Source organism: Prionailurus viverrinus, chromosome A3 (assembly GCF_022837055.1).
Source record: "Prionailurus viverrinus isolate Anna chromosome A3, UM_Priviv_1.0, whole genome shotgun sequence".
NCBI classification, from domain to species: Eukaryota; Metazoa; Chordata; class Mammalia; order Carnivora; family Felidae; genus Prionailurus; species Prionailurus viverrinus.
Genome location: NC_062563.1, coordinates 103,379,237 through 103,401,293, shown reverse-complemented (window position 1 = coordinate 103,401,293; position 22,057 = coordinate 103,379,237). Strand labels below are relative to the sequence as shown.

The following is a 22,057-nucleotide window of genomic DNA, read 5'->3' as shown; positions in this document are numbered from 1 at the left end:
ATGGTAGTCCATTTCTTTCATATGGCAAAAATGCGTGGGAGTGTTTTATTTATTACAAACAAATATGGCAGCAGCCCTACTGTTGGAGGAATCCACGGGCCACGGTGACTCAGCGCTGTGGTAGGAAAGCAGCCCCTACCTGTAAGAACAGGACTGCAGAGTTTTCTGACAAATAGCTTGATAAGTAGTATTGTCTTGAATAATCTGTTGGTAACAAATTTAAAAGAGAGAATTGGGGCACCCAACTGTCTCTGTGGAGTGTGCAGCTCTTGATCTCTGGGTTGTGAGTTCGAGCTGGGTGTTGGGTGTAGAGATTACCTAAAAATAAAATCTCACGGCACCTGAGCGGTTCATTTGGTTAAGCGTCTGACTTCGTCTCAGGTCATGATCTCACTGCTCGTGAGTTTGAGCCCTGTGTCAGGCTCTGTGCTGATAGCTCAGAGCCTGGAGCCTGCTTTGGATTCTGTGTCTCCCTCTCTCTCTGTCCCTGCCCTGCTTGCTCACTCACCCTCTTTCTCTTCCTCTCTCAACAATAAATAAAACATTTAAAAAAATTTTTTAATAAAATAAAAACTAAGTCAAAGTGGATTTTTATCAGCACTTTTGATATAAAATCATCCAAGTATGTCTTCTGTGTTCCTTCTCCCTCAACCAACCCGTTCTCAGCGAGCTCTCCCACTCTGCCCCACAGAAGCTGCCTCATGAGCGTGGAGCCCGCCATCAGCACCAGGCACCTCCCTTACCAGAGCTTCCAGCTCTTTGGCTTTGACTTCATGGTGGACGAGGAGCTGAAGGTCTGGCTCATTGAGGTCAACGGCGCCCCAGCTTGTGCCCAGTAAGCCTGAACACCACTGCGTTTTAACAAATGGGAAGTTGGTTCCACAGTAGGAATAGCCTATCTTGGCAAGGTAGTGAGTTCCCATTACCAAAGTGTTCAAGTGTAGACCATGTAACTGCTGTCAGGGAGGGTATCCTTTGGCCGGACCCTGGCTGGCGGGGGTCAGGGGGCTTTGCTGAGTCAGTCCTTCCTAATTCCCCCATGTGTGTTGAGCAGTAGTCTGTGCTCAAGTGGGCGGTAGTTGCTATAAAAGTTTCAACAAAGCTAGAAAACTGCCAGAGGAGACCCTCTTGTGTGACCGGTTCAGGGAGCAGGTCCTGTGAGTGGACCGGGACAGTGATGACCAAGAAATTGAGGGGCTCCCTGGGCAAGAAGTGTTCTGAGAAGGCATTGTAGGCACAGTGGAGCTAGAAATGGTATGTAAGAGAAGAGTGTCACATGCATCAAGGGGAGGAGGGGAGAGCCTTCAGAAGGGGGACATAGCATCCAGTGGAACCATGCCCCATGCCAGGCGCTATGGGAGTTGCACAGATGAACAGAATGTGCCCTCAAAAGCATGATGGAGGCCTTAGATGTAAGGGAAAGTCAGACGGACCTTATCCTCATATGCTGCTGGTTTTTCTAAAGATTCACTTTCATCAGGTCGAAACCCCTCCATGGTTCCCCACATCCATGTCCTGGAGGAGTTGAGGTGATCTTCCTCCACAGGTTTAGGAGAAAGTCCCAAACCTACAAGGGGCAGTATTAACACACAAGTAGCTCTTTCATTAGCAGCCAGGCCTTTGCCACGCGCTCAGTGGCTGCGACATGGCGGGTGTGATTCGTCTTGTTCGGCACTCCCTTCAGCCGACCAGTACTCGTTAGTACCCCCCAACTCGCCAGGCCCCGTACTGGGCCCTGAGTCACAGTCATGAGCAGAGGTGCAGACCCTGTCCTTAGAGAGACTGCGGGCATGACAGAGGACCAGACAAATACAGATTACAAGCTGGGACATTTTATCCTTGGTAAAGGATGTGAACGGTAATATCATTGAGCAAAGGGCTGCTGTTGAGGGGTGGTGTTTGGAACTGAGTCGGAAGGAGGAAGGAGAGGTGAGCAGACTGAAGCAAGGGGGAGAGCAGGCTGGCTCACATCTTCTCTTCACCAGATCCACCTCAGCCTGCCCGTTTTCCCCTGTCCTTGCAGTAAAGGTTCTGTCCTCCCTCGTGCTCTGTGCCCTATCCCCACTCCTGTCCTACGTCCCTGGCCTTCCTCATTCACAGTATCATCCTTTCTCCCCCTTCAGGGTGTGGTTCCCATCAGCACGTGGGTGCACAGCAGATTTCCACAACTGTCAGAAAAGAGCCCTCCCCTGATGCCATGTCCTGCTCCAGAGACTCCTCCTCCCCACTCGGGTCAGAGCCAGACTTCTAGAAAGCAGCGCCTGCTCAGGCCGTCTCCTCTTCCTCTGCCCTCATGCATGCCGTGGATCATTCTGGGCTAGATGCTGTCCCCTCCATCCCATAGAAACTGCTCTAAGGTCCCCAGCCGAGTCCATGTTGCCAAGTCCAGCGGCCCCTTTCTGTCTGCACTTCCCTGAGCCTCTCGGCAGTGTTTGAGGCAGCTGCTCACACCTTGCTGAGATGCTCTTCTGTTGTGGCTTCAGGCACACTCTGTACCGGGAGGGTTTGCCTGAGGAGGGGTGGGCAAGATTGGCCCCCTGTTCCTCATTACCCTGGCTGTTTGTCTTCTCTATTACGCTTTCTCTGAACGTGATCTTATTCAACTTCATAATTTTAAAACCACCAAATTGCATCACAGCCAAAGTTCCAGACCAGTGTCTGCACCGGCCTGCCCACCGTCCTGGAAGGATATCTGTGGCTGTCTGAGAGGCACCCCTTGCCCCAGGCTCTCCCGTCCCCGTGAATGACCACCTCCCCTCTGCACAGAATCTAAGCTGGAATCCCGACCCAGATCCGGCCTCCTTCTCTCCATTACCCTCAGATTCTGGCTTGAGGCTTGTCAGCTTGGCCTCCAGCCTTGGCAGTCCCCTGCCATCCACCTTCCCTGCCCTCGCTCTCCCACAGGTCATCCTCCATCACCGTGGACGCTTTTGCCAAGAGCCTCCAACAGGGACCTCCTCTTCTGCTCTTGCCCCTGTAAAACCCACTCTCCATGCACACTGCTCCTTCCATGGGCGCTGCCCCTCTTTTCCCCCTCCCCCAACATGTTCTCTCTTTCTCTCCTCTCCCCTTCCCTGTTTTCCCACTCCTTCTGCCTTTTTGGGTCTGTCTCTCCTCTCCTCTTTTAAATTTTTAAAATTTTAAAATTTAAAAATTTCTAAATTTTTTTCTAAATTTTTAAAAATGTTTTTACTTATTTTTGAGAGAGAGACAGAACATGAGCAGGGAAGGGGCAGAGAGAAAGGCAGAGACACAGAATCCAAAGCAGGCTCCGGGCTCTGAGCTGTCAGCACAGAGCTCAACATGGGCCTCGAGCTTGTGAACCGCAAGATCATGACCTGAGCCGAAGTCAGACACTCAACTGACTGAGCCACTCAGCCCCCACCCCCGTCATCTACTGTTTGTCTGACTTCACTCGTTCTCCAGATCTTGGCTTAGCTGTCACTCCTGGGTGACTCCTTAGCTGTCTTTCCTGGAGTTTCCTCAGCCACACAGAGAGGGGGCATTATACCCACTGCAGACAGGCCAGATGAAAGACTTACCCTTGAAAATTGCCTGTCTTTCCTGCCGGTGAGAGCAGGAGCTGTTTGTTCACCTGAGACCTTCTAGAAATGTTTGTTAACGGGGTGCTTTATCTTCATGCCATGCCTCGTGCAGCATTCGTATGTACGGTGGAAACCAGTTTTATAAATTTGGTCACGAGATGGAACATCTAGGGCAGGTCCTGGTGATAAACATCATGACTTTTCATGTACGTTTTGATGAACATCTTCAGTGATATTTCTAAAAACCCGTTTCAGGAAGCTCTATGCAGAACTGTGCCAGGGCATCGTGGACATAGCCATATCCAGTGTCTTCCCGCCCCCAGACGTGGAGCCACAGCACGTCCAGCCGGCCGCGTTCATCAAGCTGTGACCCAGGGAGGCGCCCAGAGCTGCCTCAGAAGAAGCATGAGCTCCTGCTCCAGGGGAAGGTGAAAGGTCAGGATCGCTCGTTCCCAAGCCAGAACTGGAGAAAGAGAGGCAACCGGCCAAGCCATGATCGAAGAGAGAGCATGAGAAAAAAAGGCGACTTCCCTGAAGAGTGGTTGCTCAGGGGTTCCCAGGTGGCGCTCGCAGCACTGCTGTCGAGATGTGAAAACCGCGGCAAACTTCTCTGAGGGGAGACTACAATATTCTTCTAAGGGGAAAAGACAGGGACTTGATTATTTTATGTTCTCGTTCTTTAAAAAAAAAAAAAAAAAAATCCAATTTTTATCCTAAGGCAGCATTGTGAGCAGCGCCTCTCCTCCCTGGGGATCGAGACTGTTGGACCTTTGGTTGGTGTCTTTCCACCTGCTGCAGCCTTAGTGCCTTAGCTCTATGCCCAGCTCCAACCCTTTTGTCTGGGACAGGGATCGGATGTGATAGCTTTCGGGAGGTGGCCGATGTGTTCCCCGCCCATCCCTCTCCACAGCACCCTGCCCGTGGGAGTCTGGACAAGCATGTACCAACAGTCCTTGGTTCCGTGCCAGGCGCCACCTCGCGGCAAAGGGGGTTTTCCTCACCACGTTCCTGATGGTGTTTGGTCAGTCACCTGTCAGGGTTGCTGTGGGCTGGGCACCAAAACGGCAAATGCTGCTCTCGATCTGCTCTGTGCATGTTTTAGAAACCAAACAGCAAGTTTGCCACAACATAAGCATCAAATAAGCATGAGAGAGAAAAAAACACGATGTCTTGCTTTACTTAATAGTTGGGTATGGTGGATCTTTGAAATATGATGATTCTCAGTTATCTTGGTTTTAACCAGAACTCTACCTGCACTTTTGCAAAGTTCCCTTTTGTTCTCTTTTTGTTGTTGTTGTTGTTGTTGTTGTTGTTGTTGTTGCTGTTTTAACTTTTGTAAAAACCCCTCTAGGGGGCAGGAGAGTAGAATTCCACATACACCCCACCGCCGCCACCAGGTGGCACTGCCCCAGACCCAGGTGGCTTTCCTCCATTTTCTTGCTCTCCAAGCACCTCCTGCAGGAGCTGGAAGAGGTTTTGTTCCAGGGTTTTGTTCTTTTCTCTGCTTCTGCCTCTTGACATCAGGGTGAGGCTCCGAACGGGTGTATGTCTGGCCTGGGGAAGACATGGTTTCAGAGCTCCACAGAGCATCTTAGAGGTCAACAAATGTGTCCTATTAGGTGTAGTTTCCATTTACTGGATCAAATATTCTGTAGATTTTTCAGGAGGCTGCATCACTACCAGTGGGAAGAACAAGATGCTACTTGGGTTCAGTGTGAGCTGACTGAACAGGTCCTCCATAGAGTGTGCTGGGAACCACAGCAGGCCCCCTGTCCAATACATGCTGTGTTCTTCCTGCGTGTATATATGTGCTCCATCATTCTTTCTACTTGTCACCAGACAACAGTTCTGTAGTCAGGGAGACTTTTAAAAAGAGAAAAGAGAGCAACGCCTCCTCAAACATGATGAGATGTGGGAGCTTACAGTGAAGAAAGGAATATTTCATAGATGGCAGCAGTGGGTGTAGGATGTGATGGCATTATGTCGGGGTGAAGGAGAAGGGCCCAGCTGGTTTAGCTTTTCTGTGAATTTGGAATTACAAGACAAAAGCCCGGGTGGTTACCCAGAAAACAGATAATGAGGTTTGCATCCAGAGCAAAATAAAACAGTTAGTGGTGGAGGTCAGTCTTGGACGCCCAGCACTGTTGGGTTAGTGTCTAGAAAGTCTAAGTGTCTGAGTCCTTGGGAGGTCTCTGTGGACTGGTTTTGGGGAAAGCATGGAGGTTTCTGTAGTGCTATCACATGTGAACGCAGATTTGTAACAATCTTTTCGACCCAAATTCAAGGGACATTTGAGAGTTTTCCAGCGCTTACAGTGACAGAGCTAAGAATAGATGTTGGAAGTTCATGGATCTTGATGGATTTTCTAAGAAATTTAAATCCGTAGCATATACGTGAGGGAAGTAAGGCTTTAAAAAGAAGGTTCTGCTTCATTCCTCACATGGTTTCAAATAAGTATCTATTTTATGCATTTATTTTCAATCAAGTGGGATGGTTGCCTCCGAACTGTTCCATACCCTTCCATGATATCCTTGGCACAGATGGTTATGCCTCGCTCTTCAGTTGGTCTTTATATGTGCAGTCCGAGTACATTTCGCCAGTTGCTGGGGGAGGAGGTGTTCTTTGTTTGGAGATGATTCCAGTCTTGGTGGTGTCATTTAGCTGCACAGTGTGAGATGAACTCGTTAACCTCACTGTGCCTTAGTTTCTTATCTCATGGAAGAAATTGTTGCCTGACCCAGGGACTACCTCAAGGGCGTTTAGTGAGGACAGGTGAAATTAGGAAGACTCGAGAACCTGTAGTACCAAGGTTCTCAGTGTTGACGGTATGCTGGACTCACTGGGGAAGCTTTTAAAAAATGTTGGTGTCTACACCCTCCCCCTCTCTCCCACCTCTGACCAATCGAATCCAAACGTCAGGCATCAGTATGCTCTGAGATGCCTTCAACCACTGCTTGAGAAGGAAAGACAAATGCATTATTACCTTAGAATAATCAGATAAGGCCTAGGACTTTTTTTTTTAAAGTTCCTTTTGGAAGGATAGGCATTCCTTTAAGAATGACCATGTTGTTGCCCTGATACAGGCAACTGCTGTCTAAGCACGTTCTCTTTTTGCTTCCTGTCCCAGCATTTGTAAACGCAAACGTGCTTTCATTTACTCACACAGTTTGTGAAGCCCTGACAACAAATGTAAACAGACAGGAATTATAAATCTGTTAAATATGTGTAAGATTATTAACGCTTGAGAGAAAAGCCCCTTCCCTCACACTTAACTCCTGGCGTGATCCTAAACTCGATTTTACCCAGAACATTGAAGTGCCTCCGTGTCTGTAGGATACAGTGGAGCAGGTGCCGGCATACTTCCCAGCTGACTTGATGTTTCAAACTAGTGCCTCAGGATCATTATCTCAGACTTAGCAGTGCTGGAAACGTATGGGATCCACGGAATCCGCAAGCAGCGGTGAAGCTCCCAGAGGGTGTTTTCATTGACAGCCAAGGTTGTGTCCAGCACGTGTGGACCCAGCCCTGTTGTGGGCTTGGGGGGGACTCTACTAGAGAAGACAAGGTGCCAGAGTTAGGTTTCCTGCAGCATGTGGCTGCTGTGGCAAAAATGCAGTGACACACTTGTCTCTGATCCTGAACACAGGATCTGTACCTAAGAGGAAATGACTTCTGAAAATAAGGTGATTTTATGAATGTTTAAAATTCCCAGAGCATTAAAGTAATATTTCAAGTATTTTTGTGCCCTTGGGTTCTATCATCTTATTGTGGTTGTTGACTGTCCTAGGAGAGCACTGGCTATTTGAATCCATGACTTCGTTACTCAGAGGTAGACAGACTTTTTTTGGAAAGGGTCAGATTAGTAAATATTCTAGGCTTTGCAAACCAAACAGGTTCTTTGTTGCATATTCTTCTTTTTTTTTTTAACCAACTCTTTAAAAATTTAAAACAGAGGCATCTGGGTGGCTCAGATGGGTAAGTGTCTGACTCTCGATCTCAACTCAGGTCTTGATCTCGGGGTCATGAGTTCAAGCCCCGCATTGGGCTACATGCTGGTCAGGGAGCCTACTTTTAAATTATTTTTATTTTTATTTCTTTTTTTTAGTACACACAAACACAAGCCAGATGTGGCCATTGTTTGCTGACCCCAGCATGTTACTGAATACATAAGCCAACAGATTGTCTTTTGAAAGTGTAATGAGCTCTTCTAGGGTGAAGCATTGGAACAATTTCCACAGCCAAAATCCAGTCCATGTCTTACATGTCTTGTATATTGTCTGAATCATGATGCAGATTGTCAGATGAGTCCCATGGTTGTGAGAAGGGAGGAGGTAGAGGGGCTTTCTGAAAGGATTCTACAATCAGCCAGAAGGCCATGAAGTCTTTACTAAGACTTTACTAAGGCCAGGTATATGGTAAGTCTTGCACACCTCTGGCAGTTAGTGTCATTTATGTAAACTATAGTTAACTTGTGACTTCATGCATGATGAGGCTGAATGCTCTGGACATCTTTCCCATATATGGCTGCTTTCACTCCATAAACACACTTCTGACACAGAGAAAGGGCCTTCCATAAATGCAAAACCTGGCTGGTTAAGCACTCCAAACAAGTTTCTGATATGCTATATAACACATACCCACTAGACACCATGTAGATTGCACAGGCAGGGTGCAGGGACAAGTACACATGGACCCGAGCAGGAAACTACTTAGGATCCTGAGAGTGGACAGGTTCAAAGCTTGTGGAGGACTTCTCTTGGAGGCTGGTCCTGCTTGCTGTCAGTAGCTGCCCCTTCTCCTTAAAGAAGATGGGGTTATCCCATTAGCCCCAGAGGTTCAGTGATATTTTAAAGATGTCTTCCCCAAAGCATCCCCAAAGGCAGATTGAGTGTTGCTGTCCTCTGAAAATTGTCTCTCCATGAAAGCAATGGGAACACTGGCAGAAACTGTCTGGAAGTTAACCAAAGGTTTGCAACAATCCAGAAATATTTATTAAAGAAAAATGGTTGCACTTTGGTAAGAACAGCAAGTTTTGTGATGTTTTAAATTGCTCTATTTTCATCCCCCTTTTCCTAGCTCCATGGTAGCCTTGGAAATGAAAAGCCCCACAATCACGGTGAAACCCAGGAGTTTAGCAGCCAAGGGAGGGTACAGAGTGGGGTTGGAGCTCCTCCAAAGCCCCTTTCCCAGTGAATTGTCATTATTTGACCTGTCTGGCAATTCCATCTAAGTCCTTATCTCAGGGCTTGTCTTTGACATTTCTCAAAGTGTGCCCAGTGTAAACAACCTTTTCCCTGGGTGAGTTTGTTAAAAATAATCAGCAGCAATTGTTGATTTAGCACCTCAATTTCCTGAGTAGACTACACGAGTTGGAATGAACAACAAGCCCACCAAAAAACTGAGAAGGAAAAGGTGAGGAATGAGATGTCCATTGGAAGTTGTGAAAAGTTTCTGAAGACTATAGAAGGCCACACACATGTATAGGGCTCTGTGCATGCCTGGGGAGACCTAAATTGCCTCAGCTTATATGACCAGGAGGATCTTCAGAAGCAGGAAGGATTAATGCAGAGCTGTAAACTGCCTTCCTGGGCATGAAGGCATGCCCAGTACACACACACACACACACACACACACACACACACACACACACAACCCCTTGGCAAAGGCTGGGAGACTTACTAGTCCAAGTGTTTAAGGAAATCTGTCAATCATTAGTTAACCACTAAGCTAACAGCAGAGACTTCACTGGCCACACATCAAAGAATATAGCCTTTACAGAATTATTTCAGGAAATAATTTCTAAATTATTAGAAATTATTATTCTAAAGAATAATTAGAAATTGTTATTCTAAAGAATAAACAACAACTATAAACCCTGCAGAGGATAGAGTATCTGGCTTCCAAAGTTGCCCCATTATATTATTAAAATTTTCCGATATTCAACCCGAATTATGGGGCATGCAAAGAAATAAGAAAGTATGGCCCATGGAAGGAAAAGGCAATCAGTAGAAACCATCCCTGAGGAAGCCCAGGCATTGGTCTTATACACAAGACTATCTAAAATGTTTAAAGAACTGAAAGAATGATGAGAATGATGTGTCAGCAGAGAGAGAATATCATTAAAGAGATACAAATTGTTTTTTAAATAGAACCTGGTAGGAATTTTGACATTAAAGAGTACATTAGTGCAAATGAAAAATTTAGTGGAGGTGTTCAAAGGCAGGTTTGAGCTGGCAAAAGGAAGAATCAGTGAATCTGAAATCAATCAAGATCATCCAGTCTGAGGAACGAAAAGAATGAACAAAAATGAACAGTGCTCCAGATATGTATATGTTTACCAACATATATATAACAAGAATCCTAGAAGAGAGGAGAGAAAGAGGCAGAAATCATAATGAAAGAAATTGCAGCCCAAAACTTTCCACTTTGATGAAAAACATTAAATGCATCCAAGAATGAACGCCTGGGTGGCTCAGTCAGCCGAGTGTCCAACTTTTTTTTTTTTAAATGTTTATTTTTGAGAGAGAGAGAGAGACAAAGGTGGGCAGGGGAGGGTCAGAGAGAGAGGGAGACACAGAATCTGAAATAGGATCCAGGCTCTGAGCTGTCAGCACAGAGCCTGACATGGGGCTCAAACTCATGAACCATGAGATCATGACCTGAGCTGAAGTTGGATGCTTAACCAACTGAGCCACCCAGGTGCCCCCCAAGTGTCCAACTCTTGATTTTGGCTTGGGTCATGATCTCAGGGTCATGGGATCAAGCCCCACATTGGGCTCCATGCTGACTGAGGAGCCTGCTTAAGACTCTGTCCCTCTCCCTCTGCCCCTCTCCCCCATTCATATATGTGCTCTCTCTCTCTCTCAAATAAAAAATAAATAAAAAAAATTTTAAATGCATCCAAGAAGTCCAACAAACTCTAAGTGGGACAGACTCAAAGAGATCTACACCAAGACACATCAACCACTGAGAAAATAACTTTAAATATACAGTAAAAGAGACAAGGGACCTAAAACGTACCCTAGAAAATATCTATTTAACAAAAAAGGCAATAATGAAGAAATAGGGGAAGTAGATATAGAGCATATAGAAAACAAATAGCAAAATTATAGACATAAATCCTACCTTCTCAGTAATTTCATTAAATATAAATAGATTAAATACTACGACCAAAAAAGCAGAGACTGGCAAAATAAATAACAAATCAACCATAATCCAACTTTATATTATCTACAAGAGACACAGTTTAGATGCAAAGATACAAATAAGTGAAAGTAAAAATATGGGAACTATGTTTTTTGCATGGGAATTATGCAAATAGTAGCTCAAAGAGAGCTTGAGTGACCATAGTAATATTAGACAAAATAGACTTTAAGAAAAAAAATTGTTACTACAGGCAAAGAAGGACATTTATAATGGTTAAGAGATCAATCCATCAAGCAGGTATAACAGTTATAAGAATATGCACCTAGCAACAGAACCCCAAGAAACATAAAGCAAAAACTGGCAGAATTGAAGAGAGAAATAGTTCAACAATATTTGGAATAGTTGGAATAGTTCCAACAATAGTTGAAATTTTCAGCCCCTCATTTTCAGTAACTGAAAAGCAAGTCAGAAGATCACCAAGGAAATAGAAAACACTGTAAACCAACTAGGTCTAAGAAATATCCATAGATGATAATTGCACCCAACAAAGTAAAATACACATTCTTCTCAAGTGCACATGGAACATTCTCTGGAATAAACCATATGGTATACCATAAAGCCTCAGTAAATTAAAAAATTGTTGAAATTAGGGGCCCTGTCTGGCTCAGTCAGTGGAATGTGCTACTCTTGATCATGGGGTAATGGGTTTGAGTCACACTTTGGATGTAGATATTGCTTTTAAGAAAAATTTTAAGAAAAATAAAAATTACTGAAATAATACATATGTTCTCTGACTACAATGGAATAAAATTAGAAATCGTTAACAAAGAAATTTGGGAAAATCACAAATATGTGGGAATTAAAAAGAGTCCTAAGTAACCATGGATCAAAGAAGTAACAAGGAAAATTAAAAAGTACTTTGAGATAAATGAAAATGGAAACACAACATACTAATACTTATGAAACTCAGCTAAAGTCATGCCTAAAGGGGGATTTATATTTTTTAATGACCATATTTAAAAAATATCTCAAATCAGGATGCAGAAAAAGAGGATCTCTTCTGCATTGCTAGTCGGAATGCAAACTGGTGCAGCCACTCTGGAAGAAAGTATGGACGTTCCTCAAAAAATTAAAAATAGAACTACCCTATGACCCAGCAATTGTACTACTAGGCATTTATCCAAGGGATACAGGTATCCTGTTTCGAAGGGGCACATGCACCCAAATATTTATAGCAGCACTATCAACAATAGCCAAAGTATGGAAAGAGCCCAAGTGTCCATCGATGGATGAATGGATAAAGAAGAGGTGGTATATATATACAATGGAGTATTATTTGGCAATAAAAAAGAATGAAATCCTGCCATTTGCAACTACATGGATGGAACTAGAGGGTATTATGCTAGAGAGGGCATTTGTCAGAGAAAGACAAATATCATATGACTTCACTCATATGAGGACTTTAAGACACAGAACAGATGAACATAGGGAAGGGAAGCAAAAATAATATAAAAACAGGGAGGGGGACAAAACATAAGAGACTCTTAAACATGGAGAACAAACAGAAGGCTACTGGAGGGGTTGTGGGAGGAGGGATGGCCTAAATGGGTAAGGGGCATTAAGGAATCTACTCCTGAAATCGTTGTTGCACTATATGCTAACTAATTTGGATGTAAATTAAAAAAAAATAAAACTAAAAAAAAAATATCTCAAATCAGGGCACCTGGGTGGCTCAGTACGTTAAGTGTCCAACTTTGGCTCAAGTCATAATCTTACAGTTGGTGAGTTCAAGCTCCACATCTGGCTCTCTGCTGTCAACACAGAGCCCAATTTGGAGCCTCTGTCCCCTTCTGTTTCTGCCCCTACTCCACTCTCTATCAAAAATAAATAAACATTGGGGCACTTGGGTGGCTCAGTCGGTTAAGCGTCCGACTTCGGCTCAGGTCATGATCTCGCGGTCCGTGAGTTCGAGCCCCGCGTCGGGCTCTGTGCTGACAGCTCAGAGCCTGGAGCCTGTTTCGGATTCTGTGTCTCCCTCTCTCTGACCCTCCCCCGTTCATGCTCTGTCTCTCTCTGTCTCAAAAATAAATAAATGTTAAAAAAATAAAAAAAGAAAAAAGAAAAATAAATAAACATTAAAAAAAAAAAAAAAGATATGTCTCAGGGACCTGGGTGGCTCAGTCGGTTAGGTGTGCAACTCTTGATTTCGGTTCAGGTCATGATCTCACAGTTTGTAAGGTTGAGCCCCAAGTGGGGCTTGAGCTGGTGGTGTGGAACCTGCTTGGAATTCTCAATAAACTAACTTCTACCTTAAGAAGTTAGAAAAAGAAAAAGAAAGAAATTAGAAAAAGAAGAGTTTAAATACAAAGCAATAATAAAGATGAGAGTAGAATTAAATGATATAGAGAATAGAAAAACAAATGAGACCTTTTCAAAACTAATGAAAATGGATGAGACCAAAAGCACAAACTTTGAAGATGGTCCTTCAAAAAGATCAACAAAATTGACAAAGCATTAGCTAGACTGACCAAGAAAAAAAAAATAATGAACTCAGATTACTAAAATAAGGAACAAAAAGGAGACATTCCTAAAGCATAGATAAAAAGGGATTAAGAGGATCTATGAATGATTTTATGCCAACAAACAGATAACCTACATGAAATGCACACATTTCTAAAAAGACACAAAACTGATGAACCTGATTCAAGAAGATAAAATCTGAACAGACCTAACAAGTAGATTGAATTAATAATAATAAATCTTTTCATAGAGAAAAGCCCAGTAACAGATAGCTTCGGTGTTGAATTCTAAGTGTTAAAAATGTAATGCATCCATACAATGGATTCTTAGTCATGAAAGAAATGAAGTATTGAAAGGTGCTGTAACATGGATAATCCTTGAAAGCAGTGGAGAGATAGGATGATCAACCCTTTTAAAACTTGTATTCTAAAGAGACTTGGTAGTTGAAGAGAGACAAGTGATCAGTGAGTTATTTTGTTGTTTTGTGTAACAGCTTTTCCAGCAAATTTGTATGCTGATGCAAATGGTTGCCCCAGCAATAATCTCCTCCTTCTCTGGCCTTCTAGGAGTCCTTGACTAGGGGAGAGGAAATGAAGGAGAGTTTTCCTTAAAAGGAGCAGAGATAGTAAAGGGGGAGAAGACAGAACTTAGGTTACAGCTGCACACGTCTTGGTAGGTTTAATGGTGTCAACATAGAAACAGAAGGTAACTTAAAAAAACAAACAAACTTTTTTTTAACGTTTATTCTTTTTTTTTCTTTTTTTTTCTAACGTTTTTTTAAATTTATTTTTGGGACAGAGAGAGACAGAGCATGAACGGGGGAGGGGCAGAGAGAGAGGGAGACACAGAATCGGAAACAGGCTCCAGACTCCGAGCCATCAGCCCAGAGCCTGACGCGGGGCTCGAACTCACGGACCGTGAGATCGTGACCTGGCTGAAGTCAGATGCTTAACCGACTGCGCCACCAAGGCGCCCCGAACGTTTATTCATTTTTGAGAGACAGAGCCTGAGCGGGGAAGGGGCAGAGAGAGAGGGAGACACAGAATCCAAAGCAGGCTCCAGGTTCTGAGCTGTCAGCACAGAGCCAGATGCGGGGCTCGAATTCACAAACTTCAAGATCATGACTTAAGCCAAAGTCGGATGCTCAACCAACTGAGCCACGCAGGTGCCCTAAACGGTAACTTAAAAGTGATACAGGAATGAAAACAACCAGCTGACCTAGGTAAAGGTGAAATGGACAGGAGGGATGGATTCCCAAGGGGCAGGAGGACATTTTTAGGAGGTGGATTAATTCATTATCTTAATTGTGATGGTATTGCAGGATTTTTTACCACAATACCCAGGATTCATTGTCCTGCCACTTTGAAGAATGAAGAGGTGGAGGGGTGCCTGGGTGGCTCACTCGGTTGAGTGCTTTCCCTTCCCTCTTGTTCCTTCTAGGATTCTACCCTTATTGGCTTCATAGGTCTAGGTGCTGGGTTGTCCATTCCTGATTGGCTCCTCTACATTGTATGAGGGGTGGTCTATGGCCATACTTAGGTCTTTTGTCAAATTCCTGAGGGAAACCTGAGGGGGAGTAGGTAGGCTCTGTTACTTTTCTTAAGAGGAACCTCATGCCTGAGGGTGTTGCTGTGGTCAGACACTCCCAGCATTGTTCCAAAATATGTGTTTTTCCCCATTGAGGGACCTCAGGCCCTAATCTTTCCCTTTCCGCCTACTGAATCCTATCTTCTATCGTAATGGCCTCATGGGTTGTACACATAGGTCAAAACTTAACGTTTACACTTGAAATGTATTTTATGTCAGTTGTGTCGCAATACAGAATACAACTGTTACACACACACACACACACACACACACACACACACACACACACACAAAGTTGAGAAACAACTGCAGGCATTCCTTGATAACCCCATATTCTGGGCTGGTAAGGGATTCATAGCACTCATAGAAACTTAAAGCTGGACGTCTCCTTGGACCTCCCCTTGGATGTACGGCCTCTCCCTCCCCCCAGGCCTCGGATCTAGATGTGGAGAGGGGGTAGAGAGGGCAGAGCACTCCTTCCCATTCACTGTGAAGAGTCTTCACGACTTCAGAGTTGGGTAGAGACAGCAGTCTGGTGCCCAACATCTGCTTTTTTCCTGAAGCCAAGGTCAGCATCAGGCATCAGCCTCAGAAAACGATCACAGAGAATAGGAAGGGAATAGATCTCTGATGACAGCTCTCCTCCGGGCCTAATCATCAGTGCGAATTTACGTTGAACAGATCACACGCTGAATTGGGCTCAGAGGTAGCGTGAAGCCGGCTTCTGCCTTCCTTCCCGCGGAAGGGGAAATGGGTGGGGAGACCACATTTTGGCTCCGTACAGCTTTATCCCGGCCCGTTCACTCCTAGGTTTAGGTTTCAAGTCGGCGCAGGAAAATCGCAGGGCCAAGGCCGGCGGAACCAGAAGAACTACATTTCCCAGCAGGCCGTGGGCACCGGGGCGCCTGCCGTTCTTCCCGGCGCGTGCGGAGCCGTCGCTGGCGCCCTGTGTACAGGAGGACGCATGGATCCCGCCGGCCGGTGGCAGAGCCTGCCCAAGGGGCCCAGCTTAAAGCATTTGACTGACCCGTCTTATGGGATCCCGCGGGAGCAGCAAAAGCCAGCGTTGCAGGAACTGACGCGGGCGCATGTCGAGTCCTTCAACTACGCTGTGCGCGAGGGCCTCAGCCACGCGGTGCAGGTGAGCGCGGCGTCCTTCCAGGCTGCAGTCGCTCTGCGATCTCCGGTGCCACTTGCTCCGACGAGGCCCCAGATGAGGCGAAACTCGAGGCGGGCACAGGAGAAGGACCCCGCGGGCTGGACGAGGGGGGTGGGTGGGAGGATGCTTGTGTGGCGAGGGGTGCGGGATAGATCCAAGATGCTGGGGTTAAGTGGGGCAGTGGCCTTGGGTAGGATTCCCAGAGAGATGGCTGGGAGATCACAGTATAATCCGAAATAGTTCTCCCAGATCGTGCCAGGCTCGGCGGGGGGCCTGGCACTTGTAGTCTAGTCGACTGGGGGAGTACTAGATGTATTTGTGATTTCTGGATTTCTTCGTGGTTGGAACCTTAGTGTTTTGTAGCCAGTGTCTGCATGCGTGAGAGTGAGGAAGGCGCTATGCTATGGTGGGTGTGCCATTCACACCGCACATGCTTTCATGTCACTGAAGTTTTACCTCTCCGAAACTTACCTGAAAAGGTTCTGAACCTATTTGTACATAGACTGTACATGTGAGGTCATCCTTCCACGGTGTTCTTCTTAGCTTTAAAGGGAGAAACTACTGGGCACCTGCTCTGAATTAGGTGGGTGTTGAGAAAGATATAATTGAGGCCTGAAAGCGAGACTGAGTAGTAGTGACACTTATTCAACATTAAGTGATTTGATCTAAAGGATACGGTAGCAGAGTTCAAATGAAGATGGTGGGGGAAGGTCTCATTTGGTTAGCATCGCCAGCGTCTCCCAGGCAGTGGGCTCTGAAGGTGCCAGTAATACATAGACTGGAAGTTCTCAAACTTTTTGGTCCCAGGACCCCCTTCCACTCTTAAAATTTTTGAGGGGTCCTAAAGAGCTTTGTTTATCAGTATTTACTCTATTAGAATTGAGAAAAATTTTTAAATATGAATTCATTTAAAAGATAAACCAATGATACATTAACATTTTTATTAAAAATATTTTTGGAGAGGGGTGCCTGGGTGACTCAGTTAAGCCTCCAACTTCGGCTCAGATCATGATCTGAGGTCCATGAGTTTGAGCCCCGCTTCCGGCTCTGTGCTGACAGCGCAGAGCCTGGAACCTGCTTCAGATTCTGAATCTCCCTCTCTCTCTGCTCCTCCCCTGCTCGCGCTCTCTCTCTCTTTCTCTCTCTCTCAAAATAAATTAACATTAAAAAAAAATGGGCGGGGGGGGGGGAAGGTGAAGATGGCAGTGACCAGGGCACAGGTCCTGGTAGTCCGATGGCTCAAAGGGCAGCTGGGACCCTGGTGCCATTAGGTGCACAGAGAGCCTCCCACATTACCAAGGACATGCTCCAGGGCACTATCCCAAGATCCCAGAAGAACAGGCTGCCGTTGCCAAGAAGGATAATATGTGGGTGGAAGACTACCTACCAACCACATCCGGGTGATGGCATGGGGTAAGGCAACTACTGGAAGCTTCCTGATGGCTTGCAACAGGAGAGGGATCCATGGTCTGACTGGGACCACCCAGACCTGAGGTTGAACTGGGGTGAACCGATGCACTGGGGCCTTGACGTGTATTTCAGCAACTGTGTGGGCACATCCCCTCACACCTGTTTCCTGGAATCTCATGTGTAAGCACTTCTTGGGCTTCATGGCCTTTATGCTGTTCATGTTTTGGGTTGGGGAAACCTACCCCACCTACTAGTCTGTGGGGCCAAAACAGTATCCTTAAAATAATTTGTAGGTGGAAGGAGGCAGTGATACAGCCAAAGAGCCTGCTAAGCTGGTGGTTCGTTATGAGATCTGAGGAAGCTTCGTCAGCTTTGTGCCCCCTAAGTGACTCCCTTATTTCTAGAGACTTAACCTGAATAAATCCCTAATAAAACAGTGGTATGGTTAAAAAATTTTTTTCTAGGGGCGTCTGTGTGGCTCAGTCAGTTGGGTGTCCGACTTGGGCTCAGGTCATGATCTCACAGCTTGAGTTCGAGCCCTGCGTCGGGCTCTGTGCTGACAGCTCGGAGCCTGGAGCCTGCTTCGGATTCTGTGTCTCCATCTCTCTCTGCCCCTCCCCGACTTGCACTCTGTCTCTCTCTCAAAAATAAACATTAAAAAAATTTTTTTTCTAGAGCAGAAAAATTAATAGGTAAATTATATTTTTCCTGTCTTTTGAATGTCTGGCTTATTAGAAGACAGCTGGATTTGCATTTCTGCTTCTGTATTCAGCCTCTTGTGATAAGTTATTTTGATTAAGTACATGTAGAAAGTGTGGTCAGCACAGATAGTGATGCTGCAACTTAGTATTAGTACCAGAATACTGTATGGAAAATGTTGTTACATAAAACAGTAAAGTAAACGGCTAACATTTATAAAGTCAAGGGAAAGATAGCCTTTGTCATATTTTGGTTTATTTACGGTTTTGCCCAATATGGGGGGGGGGGAGGATATATTTCTTCATTCTGTGAGTCTAAATTGATAAATCTCACAGTCATCTTTTCAGAATACATTCAATCTCATTATTCAGGAATTCGTCTTTGTGAATTGCCTACTCATTAAAATCTATTCATAGCCCACAAATCAGTACATACCACCACGTGCAGAATGGTGAAAATTTTGAATTGCCCAGTGCGCACCATTTCAACTGAGGTCCAAGAAGGTGATGCTTTATTTCTTGTTTCAAGTTCCATACTATAAACAAGTATCCTTTTCTAAATCTGTCCAATTTTTCTCCTTCTGGTGCGTTTTGTTGGTGATTTCACTCTTTATTTTTTTTTTTTTTTTTTAATTTTTTTAACGTTTATTTTTGAGACAGAGAGAGACAGAGCATGAACGGGGGAGGGTCAGAGAGAGGGAGACACAGAATCTGAAACAGGCTCCAGGCTCTGAGCTGTCAGCACAGAGCCCGACGCGGGGCTCGAACTCACGGACCGCGAGATCATGACCTGAGCCGAAGTCGGACGCTTAACCGACCGAGCCACCCAGGCGCCCCGGTGATTTCACTCTTTAAAAGAGTCCTCAAGCATAGTGCTGAAGTGCTATCTCATGTTCTAAGTGCAAAAAAGGCTGTGATGTACCCCTTAAGAGAAATATGTGTTAAATAACCTTTGTTCAGTCATGAGTTAGTGCTGTTGGCTGTGAGTTCAGTGTTAATGAATAAACGATATATATTAAGTAAGGTGTCTTTAAATAGAAATGTACATGAAACAAGCTTATGTATTGATCAGTTGACAAAAGTGTGATCAGAGACAGGAACGTAACTTTCCCCTAAGAACAATTCAGTGTTTGTGGCAACTTTATAGACCTTAACTATCTCAAATAACAAGATTGTATTGTGATATAGATAATGTAGCTGCGACTTGAGAAAGAAAATATTCTGATCTCCCTTTTGAAAATTGATGCTTCATCCTTAAATAAAAAATACATGAAAATTTTATGTTAGAATAAAATCCTAAAACAAAAAAATCCTAAAACAATGCCAGCTTTAGATAACATTTGAAAATGGAGATAAGGTCAGTTGAACTGACATGGGGGTAGAGAACCTTCTCTATATTCTTGGCTCCATTTGTGGCATTCTTGTTCTTTTTTTTAATTTTTAAAAAAAATTTTTTTTTTTTCAACGTTTATTTATTTTTGGGACAGAGAGAGACAGAGCATGAACGGGGGAGGGGCAGAGAGAGAGGGAGACACAGAATCGGAAACAGGCTCCAGGCTCTGAGCCATCAGCCCAGAGCCCGACGCGGGGCTCGAACTCACAGACCGCGAGATCGTGACCTGGCTGAAGTCCGACGCTTAACCGACTGCGCCACCCAGGCGCTCCTCTGGCATTCTTGTTCTAATACTAAGGCTAGGAGGTTGTTCCTAGTTAATATGTAGGAGAGCTCAGCGATGCCCCTTCCTTGGAACAGCAGAGCTTCCCCAGGGAGTGGTGCAGAGAAGCAGCTGTTGTGCAACAGGAAGAACCACCGTGGCCACCGCCTGTGAGGCTCTGGTTTCAGCATGCGGCCACCATGGAATGAAATGTACAAATATCAGCGTAAAGAATGATGGCATTAGAGTGTCCGGTCCTAAATCAGGAGGATGTTTCCATATCCTCTCCTGTTAGGAGCAGTCCCATTTGTCTTGCTGTGCACGTTGCAGGTACCATGTACAATAGAGAAGTCAGGCACTTGGTTCACGGAACAGTTTTGTTCTGAACACAACTGTACCCTAGAGCCTACTACAAATGTGACGTGTTGCAGACACTCACAAGCTGAATTAGTTCATTGTAGTTGCAGGTACTTAGCGAGGGTATGAGTAGACCGGATGTAGTTTTAACCGTCTTTTTAGATATGTCATATTTGGCATTTTGGGCATCAGTGCTTGTAGAACACGTGAGCTTTGGGAGAATCTTGGAGAAAGAGGGCCTTGGAAATGCAAGCAGTTCATCGTGTGGATTGTATTTCAGGCTATACCTCCCTTTGAATTTGCTTTCAAAGATGAGCGGATCTCTCTTACTATTGTGGATGCTGTCATCAGTCCACCGATGGTTCCAAAAGGAAACATCTGCAAAGAGCTCAACATTTATCCCGCAGAATGTCGGGGCCGGAGGAGTACCTACCGGGGCAAGTTGACAGTGAGTACAAGTGACAGCGTGTGACTCTTAGGTTGTACGTTTTTGAGAATAAGGCTGGTGCCTAATAAAACTTCTACCAGAATTCTGCTTTCTTAGTACTGTCATATAAAGATGCTATCTTTTAAATCCAAAGGATAAAATCATTTACCTGATGGTCTTCTTCTTTACTCTTTTAAAATACTTACTTGCTTTGGTCGATCCAGGTAGTTTCTTTTTATTATTAAGTAATTTTCTTCTCTCATTTTCATTTAGGCTGATATCAGCTGGGCAGTGAATGGCATCTCAAAAGGAGTCATTAAACAGTTTCTTGGCTATGTTCCCATCATGGTGAAGTCTAAGCTTTGCAACTTATACAACCTTCCTCCAAAAGCCCTCATTGAGCACCATGAAGAAGCAGAGGTAATTGCGGGCATCCAGGTGATGGTAGAAAAGGCCTGAGATGGGGGTGAGAAGATAGAAACTTGCCGGTGAGAGTCAGTTTTTCTTTCTCCGCTTCCAAGTTCTGGATAGGTAAAATGGGGCTTGGTATCTTGTGTGCTGCATACTTCGTAGGCTCAGAATGAGTCTCAGATGAGACCGTGTGTGAAAAGTGGCCGCACAGTTAGAGAATATTATTATTATGGGGGAAGTATTGATAGGTTGTTCCCTAATTTCCTGCATGATACACTTTCCGTATGAGATGCTTGCTTTACCAACAGTAAGATTCTGTGAGCATATTGAATTGCTTCCTGTATCTCTCCTTCGGCATTGTTTTCATCTGCGATACGTGGTTTTGTGGTATTGAGTTGAAGTACTCAAGACATATAGACTCCGCTGGCAGTAGGGAGACTGTGTTTTGTGATGGGATGAGGGTTATGGTGTCAGATGTGGGTTTGACACCCAAGTGCTCCACTTACCAGTTATGTGGCTTTGGGAATTTTCTTTTTTTTTTTTAACGTTTATTTATTTTTGAGACAGAGAGAGACAGAGCATGAACAGGGGGAGGGGCAGAGAGAGAGGGAGACACAGAATCGGAAGCAGGCTCCAGGCTCTGAGCCATCAGCCCAGAGCCCGACGCGGGGCTCGAACTCACTGACCGCGAGATCGTGACCTGAGCTGAAGTCGGATGCTTAACCGACTGAGCCACCCAGGCGCCCCATGGGAATTTTCATCTTTCTGCGCCTCAGTTTCCTCTTCTGGGCATAATAACTGTGCCACTTATTGTTATGAGGATTAATGGGGCTGGTAACATAGAGCACCCAGCATGATATACCTGCTTCATAGTATCAATGTGTAGTAGCTTTTTATTTATTATATAACTATGATACCAGAGGGGCACCTGGGTGGCTCAGTCATTTAAGTGTCCAACTCTTGGTTTCAGCTCAGGTCATGATCTCACGGTTTGTGAGTTTGAGCCCCACATCAGACTCTGTGCTGACAGTGCAGAGCCTGCTTGGGATTCTCTCTCCTCTCTGTCTGCCCCTCCCCTGCCCGTGTTCTGTCTGTCTGTCTCTCTCTCTTTCTCTCTCTGTGTCTCTCTCTCTCAAAAATAA

General features: G+C 45.0%; 2 protein-coding genes and 1 pseudogene across 2 annotated transcripts in view; all 3 read left to right on the top strand.

Moving 5' to 3' along the window:
• Nucleotides 1-10,000, top strand: part of TTL (tubulin tyrosine ligase) — a 41,610-nt gene extending 31,610 nt beyond the window's left edge. The window contains exons 6-7 of the mRNA XM_047854107.1: nucleotides 692-835; nucleotides 3,801-10,000. Coding sequence (XP_047710063.1) covers nucleotides 692-835; nucleotides 3,801-3,915 — 259 coding nt within the window. The 3' untranslated portion in view covers nucleotides 3,916-10,000. The remainder of the gene's footprint in view (nucleotides 1-691; nucleotides 836-3,800) is intronic.
• A 5,700-nt stretch (nucleotides 10,001-15,700) lies between these two features.
• POLR1B (RNA polymerase I subunit B) overlaps nucleotides 15,701-22,057 on the top strand; it is a 28,115-nt gene continuing 21,758 nt past the window's right edge. Inside the window, exons 1-3 of the mRNA XM_047853620.1 lie at nucleotides 15,701-15,939; nucleotides 20,358-20,525; nucleotides 20,778-20,924. Coding sequence (XP_047709576.1) covers nucleotides 15,763-15,939; nucleotides 20,358-20,525; nucleotides 20,778-20,924 — 492 coding nt within the window. The 5' untranslated portion in view covers nucleotides 15,701-15,762. The remainder of the gene's footprint in view (nucleotides 15,940-20,357; nucleotides 20,526-20,777; nucleotides 20,925-22,057) is intronic.
• Nucleotides 17,157-17,723, top strand: LOC125162511 (NADH dehydrogenase [ubiquinone] 1 beta subcomplex subunit 8, mitochondrial-like; annotated as a pseudogene).